The 12,430-nt window shown below is 38.4% G+C and overlaps 1 protein-coding gene across 1 annotated transcript in view; it reads right to left on the bottom strand.

The window, feature by feature from the left end:
• Positions 1-12,430, bottom strand: part of LOC137950105 (DNA mismatch repair protein MSH7) — a 51,050-nt gene that overhangs the window by 37,900 nt on the left and 720 nt on the right. The window contains exons 2-3 of the mRNA XM_068796487.1: positions 10,985-11,531; positions 5,584-5,679 (exon numbers count right to left, since the gene is read on the bottom strand). Coding sequence (XP_068652588.1) covers positions 5,584-5,679; positions 10,985-11,531 — 643 coding nt within the window. The remainder of the gene's footprint in view (positions 1-5,583; positions 5,680-10,984; positions 11,532-12,430) is intronic.

Genomic DNA, 12,430 nt, shown 5'->3' with positions numbered 1-12,430 from the left:
AGAGAAAACTGAGAAAGAAGTGAAAAATGTATAACAATAAAGTAATGCAAATGTTTATAACATAAATAATGTACAACAACTATATCAGGAACAAGCAAAATAGAAAAAAATAAACTTGTAAAATATAATGAAAAGGGTAGTTTGGTCATTCATAGAGTCTGCATATGCCAAGGAGAGTACCAATAGTTTCAACAAGCATGTATTTGTCTGTAGTCCAATTCGCATAGCACTTGGATGCGTAAATATGGAGATATAAGGAGTTCTTATATGAGGGGTAGAGAAGTCTTTTTCTCTCTACTAAGTTAATAAAGGGGAGATGGGACTCCGATTTCTTGCCCCATCTAGAGCAGCACGTTTTTCTCCAAAAATAGACCTTTCTTCTTCTCTCTAACCCTTCTCTCTCAACTCACTTTCCTTCAATAATTGACATGGTATCAAAGCATCCAGTCCTGATTTCAAGCCAATGAAGCATCCTCTCTCCTTCAATTGAGTACAGCACCATCTTAGAAAAGAGAATTTCAAGGTTTAGTTTTGATTGGTGTCAAAATTTTGAATTCTTAGTTCTCTTTCTCTGCCATGACCCTACGGTTGATGGTCTCTACTGCTAATTGAACAGTCCTATGTCCTATTAGTGCCCCAAGCAGGTTCTTTACTTGGGATTTTCCCATTCTCCGGTTACGGAGACTCCAATACTGTATCTGGTGCCTGCATCATCCTCTGGAAGGCTGACATCAGCCTGGATTTTCTGACTTCTGGTACTTGTTGGTTAAGTTCCTAGAATTCAGGTTTTATACATATTATTGGGTGTTCTTGTGACTTTTTGACAAAACCCTAATTTTGCTTAGTGGGGCCTACTTAGTGTGAAATTGGGATATTAATTGTTTGGGAAGGCTTCCCTCATTTGTAATTTGCTCTTTTGAGCTTTTGTCTTAATAACTTCAAAAAAAAATTGAGTATTACTTGTATCTATGGCTGATTTTGGTGAGATTATTATTCCCTCAAGAGAATTTGGGGGATTAGAAAGGAAAGAATCTATCTTAGTTACTATAGAAAGATTGAACAGACACATTTATCTGAGTTAGCCCAAATTTGTTCGAATTTATCTTAAGGCCAAAAGAAAATCAAAGTTTATCAAAGATGATCCTCCAATACCACTTATAGATGATTGGGAGGCAGAGAATAGTCAAGTAATGACTTGGTTGCTAAACAGATGACTTGGTTGCTAGCCTCAAATGATGTTCCATCACTCTCCACAACCTTTAACAGAGATGCGGACAAATACTGCATATGTCCAAAGGAAACAAGGATAGTAAAAGTATTAATGCATCTGCATTTAATTCCTTTGGTCAATCAGAGTCCGCTCAAGGCTATGGTGGGAGTGTTCGAGGTAGAGGCAAAGATGGTTCCAATAGAGGATAAGGCCATAATGATGGAAGAGGAGATAGAAAGTGTGGTCATTTGCACGCACTAATCATATCTCTAAGAAGTGTTGGGTTAAGTTTGGTAAGCCCACTTGGGTAAACTCATTGACTCATGATAACATTGAGCCCTTGACTAGACATGGTTGGTATTTTACCCGGGAGCACTAGATGAGTTGCAACAACTTGCTCTACACATGGCTTAGCTTACCTCTACTACAGCTCCTTCCTCTTTAGCTTTTATTTGCACAGCCTCAACTTCCTACACCTACGCTTGTCAGTTCAGGTATGTTAGCTCTACATGTGCATCCTATACCTTCTTGGTTAATTAAATCCGGAGTCTCTACTCATATGTCAGAGTATGTCTTCTTTATTAACTGATCCAAGAAAATCCTCACTAATTAAGCATGTTACACTTGCTAATGGGTCGGTGTCTCCTATTCGGGAAGTGGGTAATATTACACCTACTCCATTCGTGTCTCTTATATTTGTGTTATTCATCCCAAAATTTCAACATAATTTGTTGTCTGTTAGTTAACTTACAAAATCTTTGAATTGTTCTATAACTTTTTGTCCTTCTCACTGTGTGTTTCAAGATCTCACAACAAGGAAGATGATTGGTTTCACACTTGAAAGAGAAGGCCTATACCACTTGGAAGGCTCACCACAGATATCTTCACCTACTCTCCAAGCTACAATTTCACCCTTCTAGTGGCATCCACGACTTGGTCATCCTTCTCCAGCAATTTTGGTCTAATTATTTCGCACATTTTCTACAAGTTTATCTTTTCAATGTGAGTCATGTAAACTAGACAAGCATCATCAGAACATTTTTCTATTGAGTCAGGCGAAGAGTAGAAAATTATTTAAAATTGTTCATTCTTATGTATGGGACCGTGTCCAGTTCCTAGTACTTTTGGCTACAAAGATTTTGCTTCCCTTATTGATGACTTTAGTGCGCACTAGTTGGGTGTATCTCCTACAAGAGAAGTTTGTACTATTTGATGTATTTCAAACCTTGTATAATGAAATTAAGACCCAATTTGGTGATCTCTCTAGACTCTACGACAAACAATGGGTTAGAATTCATGAATCATAAGTTTACTACATTTTGTCAGCATCATGGTATACTTCATCAATCATCTTGTGTTTTTACTCCACAACCAAATGGAGTAGTAAAATGTAAGAATCAGCATTTGTTAGAATTAGCTTGGCCAATGCTTATTCATATGTAATATACCTAAGTCCTATTGGGGAGATGTGTGTTTACCACATGTTTTTTTATTAACAGGATTCCCTCGTCTGTACTTAGGGGTCAAATTCCTCTTCAACAATTGAATCAATTTGCTACATTATTTTCATTGTCCCCTCATATTTTTGGATGTGTCTGTTTTGCCCATGCTTTTAGTATCTCTATAGATAAACCATCTCCGAGTGCGGTCAAATGTGTTTTTCTTGGGTATTCTCAGACACAAAAGGGATACAAATGTTTTTGCCCTTCTCTTAGGAAAACATTTGTGTTTATTGATGTAACATTCTTTAAGGATGTGTCTTTCTTCTCTACTTCTGGTGCAATGTGTCCTTCATCAGTCATAGTTCTAGTTTTTGTTGCTCCAGCACTTGTGGAAGATATTCCTCGTCCATCACAGTTTGTTACCACAGAAAAACCCTTAAAAGTGTATCAACGAAGGCAACATGGTCAACAACGAGCCACTGTTCCCTCTCTTGCAAGTTCTAGTATCTTCTTCGGTTTTAGATCTTAAGGTAACTAATTTACATCTTCCCATTGCTCTTCGTAAGGAGTTTGTTTATCTACGCTTGTCTCATTAGTCTCATTCAACTCCTTATCTACAAGATATAAGCAGTTTGCTTTGTCAATCTTCTTGTACTATTCCTTCTTCTATGCAGGATACTCTCTTGTCTCCTCAATAGAAGCATGTTGTAAATGTTGAGATGGAGTCGTTGACTGATAGAGGTGCGCAGAATTGATGAGCAGATGCAAAAAATTGCGGGTTGTCATTGAGTATACACAATTAAATACAAAGCATATGGATTCATTGAGCGATATAAAACTCAAATGGCTGCTAAAGGGAATACTCAGACGTATGGCACTGATGTTTTTGAGACATTCTCGCCAGTTGCATGGTTGACATCTGTTCCTATCCTTGTGTTCATTGCTATTACCTAGATTTGGCCATTCTTCCAACTCGACATAAAAAATGCCTTCTTGTGTGTTGATTTAGGAAAAGAAGTTTATATGGAGCAAACTCTTAGGTATGTTGCTCAAGACGAGATGAAAAAGATACATAAGCTAAAGAAGCAAATTTATGGGTTTATACAGAATTTTAGGCATGGTTTAAGAAATTCAGCCAAGTAGTGATGTCCTTAGATTCTCGGGGAGACATTATGATCCTTCTTTATTTATCATGAAAAGGTCATCTATGATTGTAGTCCTTGTATATGTTGATGATATTGTTTAGTTAGGTGGTGATGTGCAAGGTATTGAAGAGGTAAAGCAGCAACTAGCTAAACAGTTCCAGACTAAATACTTTGGCTCACTAAACTACTTCCTTGGGATTGAAATTGCTAGAAGTAAATTTGGCATTATGTTAACATAGAGGAAGTATATTACAGGCATGCTACAGGAGTATGGTTTATTAGGTGCAAAGCCCATAGAGACACCCATGGAAGTTGAAAATGACCTTCATGATGAGAGTAGTGACGAACTCAAGGATAAAACTATATTTTGTAGGTTAGTTGGAAAACTGATGTATGCCACTCTCGTAAGACTAGATATATCATTCTCCATTAGTGTGGTTAGCAAGTTCATGGAACACTCATATAAAGTTCATTTAAAGGTTACTCAAAGAATACTGAGATATTTAAAGGGGTCATTTGGAAAGGGATTTTTTTTTAAACCTCACAATCATCTGAAAATAGAAGTTTTCTCATATGCTAACTATGTTGGTTTAAGTTTGACAGGAAGTCTACTATTGGGTATTGTGTCTTTGTGGGGGAAAACCTTGTGAGCTAGAAAAGCAAGAAACAGAATGTAGAGGCCAGGTCTAGTGCTGAAGCTAAGTATAGTACTATGACTCAAACAAACAGTGAGTTGAAGTGGGTGAAGCCGGTTCTTCAAGAATTGAGTGAGCAGATTGATGCACTTATGACAATGAATTGTGATAATATGGCTGCCATTTTTATTGCTAAAACCCAATATTTTATGACAGGACCAAACACATTGAAGTAGTCAGCCACTTTGTTCGAGATGCAATGAGAAAAAGGAAGTTGCTACTTCCTATGTTCAATCATGTAATCAACTTGGCATGTCTTGGATATTTTATAACAAGCTAGGACTACTACATATATATGTTGCAGCTTGAGGTGGAGTGTTAAATATACTATAAAGGGTGGTTAGGTCATTTCATAGTTATATGTCAAGGAGAGTACCAGTAATTTCAACAAGTTTATATCTATCTATGGTCCAATTTTCATAGCATTTGGATGCGTAACTATGGAGATATAAGGAGTTCTTGTATGAGGGATAGATAGGTCTTTTTCTGTCTACTCTAGTTTTTTTTTTTTAAAGGATGGGTCCTTATTTCAGCGAAAAAGGAAAGAATTCAAAGGCGCCCTCCCTTAAAACAACAAATTGGAGGGAAGCTCCTTATTTAGCAATTTATCAACAAAGGAATTTGCTGACCTAGGTACATGAGACAAAAAACATAAAATTACAGAAGCAATATCAGAAATCTCATAAAAGACATCCCAATGACGCCAAGGAGGTTCACCAACAAAGGAACAATAGCCAATCACCACTTTCGAGTCGCCCTCTACTCACTTTTAATAAAAGGGAGATAGGGCTCGATTTTTTGCCCCATCCTGCACTTCTCCAAAAATGCCCCTTTCTTCTTCTCTTTACCTCTTCTCTCTCTCAACTCTCTTTCCTTCAATAATTGACAAAACTAATGCAAACAAACCAGTCAATAATGCAGCACAACAAGGTCAACCATTTAAATATTATATGAGAAATGAAATCAAAAGAGGATAGAAAAACAATAGTAACATATCGCAAGATTGCAAGCATATGTTACAAAACAAATTCATCCATCCATTTCAAATATTCGTATACGTAAATTAATCCCGTCAAACAATATCAACTTGCCTGTCTACATTTACCAACACCACTGTATGTCATTCTCCAATCAAGTTCCTTTTGGCCAATTTCTGCATCCACTTCATACAGCTCATAAAACTTTCCCTGGTTTTCATAAAATTAAAGTTCTTAGTAACTAAATTCATCACTAGAAATTATTGGTCCATGAATTACTACACATACTCAGAAGCAGACATTGTATAACAATGAAAATTTATACAAGTGGAAAAACTCTAAAAATGAACTAAAAGTATTCACAAATATGTAAATATCAAATAGAACCAAGCCACATGTTGGAGACACGATGAGTAGCATATATAAAACACAAGAACTATCAATATGATTCCGAAAGTCAAATCCACACACACCTACCATTAAAACATTCTAGTTTTCTCCAGGTCCTTGGACTCCGTAATTTTTTTCTTCCCCATAACATAGTCAGACTATCATCATCTTCAAAAGTAAAATTAACCCTAGTCTAGAAAAAATTAACTTACAAAGAATAAAATGAGAGATACAATTAATTAGCATTATGTTTTTTTTATTAACTTAGCATAATGTTGTCTGTGTTGTCAAACTGGACACAAGTATCTCTTATAATGAGTTCTCATAATATCATGGACACGAGGTTATGTATCCATAGATGTCTAATGAGAAAGATATTTCATCAAGAAACACCAAGAGGAGTGAGAGTAGAAAGAAGTTATCTAAGATCTTATCCTTTTTCTTTCTTAATGACAGCGAGTAGAGATATTTTATTAAGAAGGGTCTTCTAAGGGTAAAAAGTAAAAGAGATTACATAAGATATAAAGCAAATAGCAATATAAGGCAACTAAAGAGTACAAACACTAATCGATTCAAATTGTGTCTCCCACAATAAGATTTTATTGGGATCCACCACTTCTAGCCAATGAATCACAAAGATCATTGCCACAGCTAGGAGTACGAGATCAAGTAATATCAAGAGTGCTATAGATGTCCTCAATCACATCAAAAATCTGTAGAAAATCCCAAAGGCAATTTCCTCCCTGTGGTCCAACCAATGACAATTATGGAAGACCCCCCACAAAAAGAAGGCCAAAAAAATTGTCATGTAAATTCCTAACCACTGCACTAAAGCTCTCACTTCAGCCACCTTAGAGTTGCTATTTTTCCTTTTTTATTGATCCATAGATTATCTTTATTAGCAGCATCTGTCTCACTCCTGCAACTGAAATCTACAAAATTGGTGTGAAGTTTCAAGTTGTACTTTCAGTAATTTACCTAGGGCTGGGGACTTAATTTTGATTAATTGTAAATTGATTGCACATTCATTCTTTTTATTAGTTAAGAGCAAACTCATCCTTCGATGTAAGTCATTTGATTCTTTTTACTGAAAGTCAGAATCACAAAAAGGCTCCTGGTTGCCCTATTTTCTTACTTTCTAGTTGTAAGAGAGATCTCAAGAGAGGAACTTTAGCTCTTGGGAGAGAAGAGAGAAGTAACCAAGGGAGATAAGTTGATGGTCTCCTTTAGCACCCTCTCTGGTCTGTCTAACTGCCCCACCGCCTTTGTTGCTGATGTTTGCCAGCAGTCCAAACATTGGAATTTATGATTCTGGAGGGGGTTCACGGAAGTTCAAGCAATGGAAGTTTCAAATCTTCTCTCTGCACTTGCGAGCGTGAAAATCAGAGCCACTATTCCGAATCAGCACCCCTGCCTGAAGGGCTCCTTCTCGGTCGCTTCAGCATACAATACTCTTCATGGCGGCACTAGTCCTCGCTCTAGCCACCCAGTAGCTTTGGTTTGGTCCCTCTATGCGCCTTGCGCTAATTTCTTCGTCTAGTGTGCCTGCCAAAAAAAAATCCTCACATCTGACAATTTACTTAGGCATAGAGCTTCATTACAGACCCCTCATGCCCCTTATGCAGCACCTCTCTGGAATCAGTCAATCATGTGCTCCACTGCCATTTTGCCCAAGAAATTTGGGCCAATCTTCTTAATCGGATTGGCATCCAATATTGTGTCACATGTGATCTCCCATCTATAATTCGCTCTCTCATTGGCTTTCGGCTTCCAAATGGTAGGCAAAATGCTTATCTTCAACTACGAGGGTCACATCCCCTGGGCCCTCTGGAAGGAGAAAAACAAAAGGCTTCAAGTGCTTCTGCGCTTGCTGAATCAATTGCTGGCCAGGTCTCTTCTTAACTTCTTTTAAAGAAGGAATTCCTCCACTTACACAACTCTCATCTTCGTGGAAACTAGCACCTTGTTGCTGTCATCCCTTGCCTCACCCGCCCTCCCATTATGGAAGTCCAGAGTCCCCCTCCTCCTAGGTACTTCAAGTTGAATTTTGACGACAGTGTCCTTGGCTGCATGAGCCCTACGGGCTTCGGTGGTGTCATCCACTCAGGCAATGGCAGCCTCCTCCTTTCGTTCATCAGCCCCCTTGGCATCTCAGATTCTACCTCGGCTGAGCTTGTTGGCCTCTATCACGACCTTACCATCTTCTGAGACCAGTTCTGGGGTCCCCTTATCATTGAGAGTGACTCCAAAATGATTATTAATTGGTGCGTGAATTCCAAAACTCCACCGTGAAGACATTGGGATGTCTACTTGGATATGTACCATTACCTCCACCCTCAATTGTACATGGGCACATGTGCCCAAATCAGCCAACCACCTTGTTGATTCTCAAGCTAGACAGGGCACATCCCTCCAATCCCTTTACGCGTTGGGAGCCCCCCCCCCCCCTCCTTTTAGGTTGTACCTTTCGTCTCATTCTTTGTTTAAATTCACCTTTTCATAAAAAATAAAAAAAGAACTCAAGCACCTTATTTCACTGTATAACATATGTCTCTCTCACAAAGATGTATGATCTATATGAGCTCGCAAATAAAGGAAGGTCGGAGCTCTAATCTCTAAGCCCAATTCCTCCCTTTCAGTAATTTTTCTTATCGTATTATTTCATCTTTAGAAATGTCTAAAATCACTTTATCTAGAATCAAACAAAATAATGACCGGCCATTAGATTCATCTGCCTCGTTCAAACTATATCAAGCAGTTTCTCGTTAAGAAAGACCCACTAGAGGCTAAAAAGAAAGAGAATGGTAACAAGTATGACGGCATAAAGGATGGTGCCCAAATCATCAACGGATGATAAATAATATAAAAACATGTACATATTCCTTCTGATGTGTTTGAAAACAACCAATGAAGTTTGGGATCCCGAGGAAACACTATTCATATAGAGGAATTTGCATAAGTTGTATAAATGTGTTTCAACAATTGCTTAGAGACAAGGGGAAAAGGATGTGCAAGGTACTTTCCCAAGTCGAGAACCAACTTCCTTAGTGGCAAATTCATCTCTTTCATGGGCGTATTTCTTAGAACTTATGGAACCCGGTGGTGGAAAAAATTGAAGCTCGGTTAGCAACTTGGAAGGGGCGGCTCCTCAGCAAAGCAGGTAGACTAATACTCCTCAAGTCATGTATTGCTGGCATCCCAAACTATGCGTTGTCCTTTATGCCTTGCCCATCTTTGGTATGCAAAACCATGGATAAATTGAAAAGAAGATTCCTTTGGAGAGGTTCGCGTGCCTCCTTTAAATATCACCTGGTTAGATGGGATGAAGTACGTTTGCCTAAGAAATTAGGTGGACTAGGGATTCGAAAATCAAAAGAAATGAACAAAGCCTTGCTTCTTAAGTGGATATGGAAGTTCAACACAAATTCATTAAACCTTTGGAGGGATATGTTCGTACCAAGTTGGGCTGGAATTCTTTATGGTGGATGTCCGGGGAAATCGAAGAGGGCTATCCTCAATTTGGAGATCTCTTTATTTACTTCTTCCGGATTTCTCCTCAACTTGTAGATTCTTTGTGGGAAGTGGCAAGTCTCTTAAATTTTGGGACGATTGGTGGACAGGACAGGAAACGTTGAGAAACTCTTTTAGCAGTCTCTTTCTTATCTCCACTCAAAGGGAGATAACAGTGGCAGATGCTTTCGAGGGGGTTGGTTTGAGTCTCCACCCCTGAAGGGGTCTTTCTGATACGGAGGCAATGGAAGCAAGTCGTTTACTGGATTCTTTGAATCATGTCAGGATGAGGCCTTCTAATGCAGACAAGCTAATATGGTGGCCTGACAAAAGCGGCAAATTCTCAGTTGCATCTGCATACAGACACATTAATGGTTGGGACTCAACGCAGAGCGAGCATGATATATACTTTGTGTGGCGTCTTTGTGCCCCTCCGAAGGTAAAATTCTTCATGTGGAGTGCTTACCAAAATAAGATCCTTACAGCGGATGTGCTTCGAAGAAGGGGTCACCCCTCTATAGACCTACTATGTCCTTTTTGTAATATTGAAGCAGAATCCGCTAGCCATACCCTGCTATTATGCTAGTATTCTTGGAAGGTTTGGACCTCTATATTTTGCAAATTGGGTTTGCAAATATGTATCTCTGCAGATTTGTTCTGTTTTAGCAAGTCAATCTATGGCTATCCCCTTCCTGGACTCGGTAAAATGATGCTATCAGCATGTGCCAGTTTTGTGCCATGTGGGCTTTGGAATGAACGGAATAGGAGGCGGTTCGAGGCTAAATTTGAATCTGAGAAAAGTGTAGCGGAAAAAGTGACGGGCCAAATATCCACCTAGCTCCTGACGAAAAAACCTTTCTGCTCTTTTAAGGACACTTCCATTCGTGAAAACTGGAGCAACCTAGCAAGGATGCATTTGGGGACCAAGATTCAAATTATGAAAGAGTGGGCGCCCCCAGAGGTTGGATACTTAAAATTGAATTTTGATGGTTCTTCTCTCAGCAATCCGGGGATCGCAGGTTTCAGAGGTGTGATTTCGGACTCATTTGGCAATCAGTGTATTTCTTATGTGGGTCCATTAGGCATCTCCGACTCAACGTCTGCAGAGCTACATGGTCTTCTCAATGGGCTCCGAATTTTCAAAGATAAATGCAATGGCCCAATTCACATTGAAAGGCACTTCCTTTCCGCCATGGAGGCATTGGGAAATTTTCCAGGAGATTTTAGAGATTACCACATTATTTTCTTGTATTTGGTCTCACATTCTGAGATCTGCAAATTCGGTAACAGATGTGCTTGCCAAACAAGGAGCATCTCTTCAACATCTTGTTGTTAGGGATTTGCTCCCTATCTTTTTGTAATTTTTCACCTTTTTAATGAATTACATCTTTATCAAAAAAAAAAAAAAAATCATTAACTTATTCATCTAAAACCAAACTTGTTGATTGAAGAGATTCATTTTTTCACAAAAGAACAAGAGCAAAAAAAAGGAGCAAGAGATGCACCGCATGCCTTAGTTTCTTTTTACTCTTCTTTGATTCTTTTGGTAATGTACATGAATAGAAAAAGAAAACAGGACTACAAAAATCCTTAAAGATTGCTCTATGAAGCTTACCACTTTAAAGAAGAGCACCAAATCCATATACTGACATTTAGTGCTCCAGTACTGTTTTTGAGATGCCGACATTTTCTTCAAAGCATCAGGTGGTATGTACAGAGTCTTTTTGTCATAAAGTGTATCACCAGGCCTTCTTCCATTTGCATCTTTTATGAGAGAAGGGCTAAGCCATTCAAACTTACTGCTCATATTTTCAGATAACTTTACGTCATTCTTTTTCTCTGTCCCTGGATTGTGGAATGACTTCATTCTCTTATTAGAATCAGGTAAAGGACAGTAAACTTTTTCACCATATTTGCAACTGTCCTCTTGAACCCGCTTCAGACGAGGCACAAGAGGCTTCATAGCTGGAGTATCTGGCCCCAGAATGTCATCAGTGATGTTCACAAAATCCAAAGAAGCCCCTAATTCAAAGCTGAGATCAAATTTGAGGCCATCAGCAGTGAGTGTTTGACTCAAGGAGTTGCCTTGTGCTAATACTCCTTGTGCTCCATCAAGTTCATTGTCACTGGAACAAATGAATGAACTGCTTTTATCTTGATTCCTGAAAAAATAAGAGCATGAAACAAGAATATATTGTCAAATAATGGAATTTCACAGAAAATTACTATATAAAAGTCAAAATAAGTAACCTGGCAGCAACCACACACAACAACAAAATGCAAATGTTTATACAAATATGCAATTTCCTTTCTCAATAACTAATACATTAACTCGGACACAAAACTATGCAAGCAAAGATGAACAATTTAGTTCCAGTATCGAAATGTCAAAGAGGTTGTGTCAAAAACTCGTACTTTTTCTTTCTTTTGATACCATTAGATAAACATATTGTTAAGGCAAAAGGTCAAATAGAGGCTCGAAGGGGAGCGGATGCAAGTAACAAAAGTATAACTAAAAAGATGTAAAATTAACATGGGGCAAAAGAATAAAAAAGCTCAAAAATCTTATTGAAAACAAATACAAAAGACAAGAAAACCCTACCAGGACTACTGAACGGCAAATTCCAAGGACACACAAAAAGTGAAACAGATTCAATGTCATTGAGGTTGCTTGAGTTCTTTGATAACCATTAAGTACCATCAGATACTTAATTTGGAACTAGTATTTAAGTGACTTAACTGTTGCTTGTCCTCTTTAGACTTTAATTTGCTGTAACAGTTCCTTTTTCTCCCGCTTGCTGGAGATACTCTCCAAAACCTGTTATCTCCTGGGCAGATTGCTGCGCCAAAATATGAAGCCGCCCACCAACATCTTGTTGTGGGGGATCCTTTTCATAACTTGGTTGTCCTTACTTCTGGGCTCTCTTTGATAAAACCATCATATTTGACACTTCAAGAATTGTTTATCTGAATTTAATAGGGTTTTTAATAAATTCTGCAGGCTGTAGCTGGAGTGTTATTTCAGTTACTTGTGTTGCCTGCCCACATGTGCGCTCCAATT

The sequence above is a fragment of the Aristolochia californica genome, unplaced genomic scaffold (genome assembly GCF_029961685.1).
Source record: "Aristolochia californica isolate CCGP_79_NKW_82.1479 unplaced genomic scaffold, dmAriCali1.0.hap1 SCAF_14, whole genome shotgun sequence".
NCBI classification, from domain to species: domain Eukaryota; kingdom Viridiplantae; phylum Streptophyta; class Magnoliopsida; order Piperales; family Aristolochiaceae; genus Aristolochia; species Aristolochia californica.
This window is presented reverse-complemented; position numbering and strand designations above follow the sequence as displayed.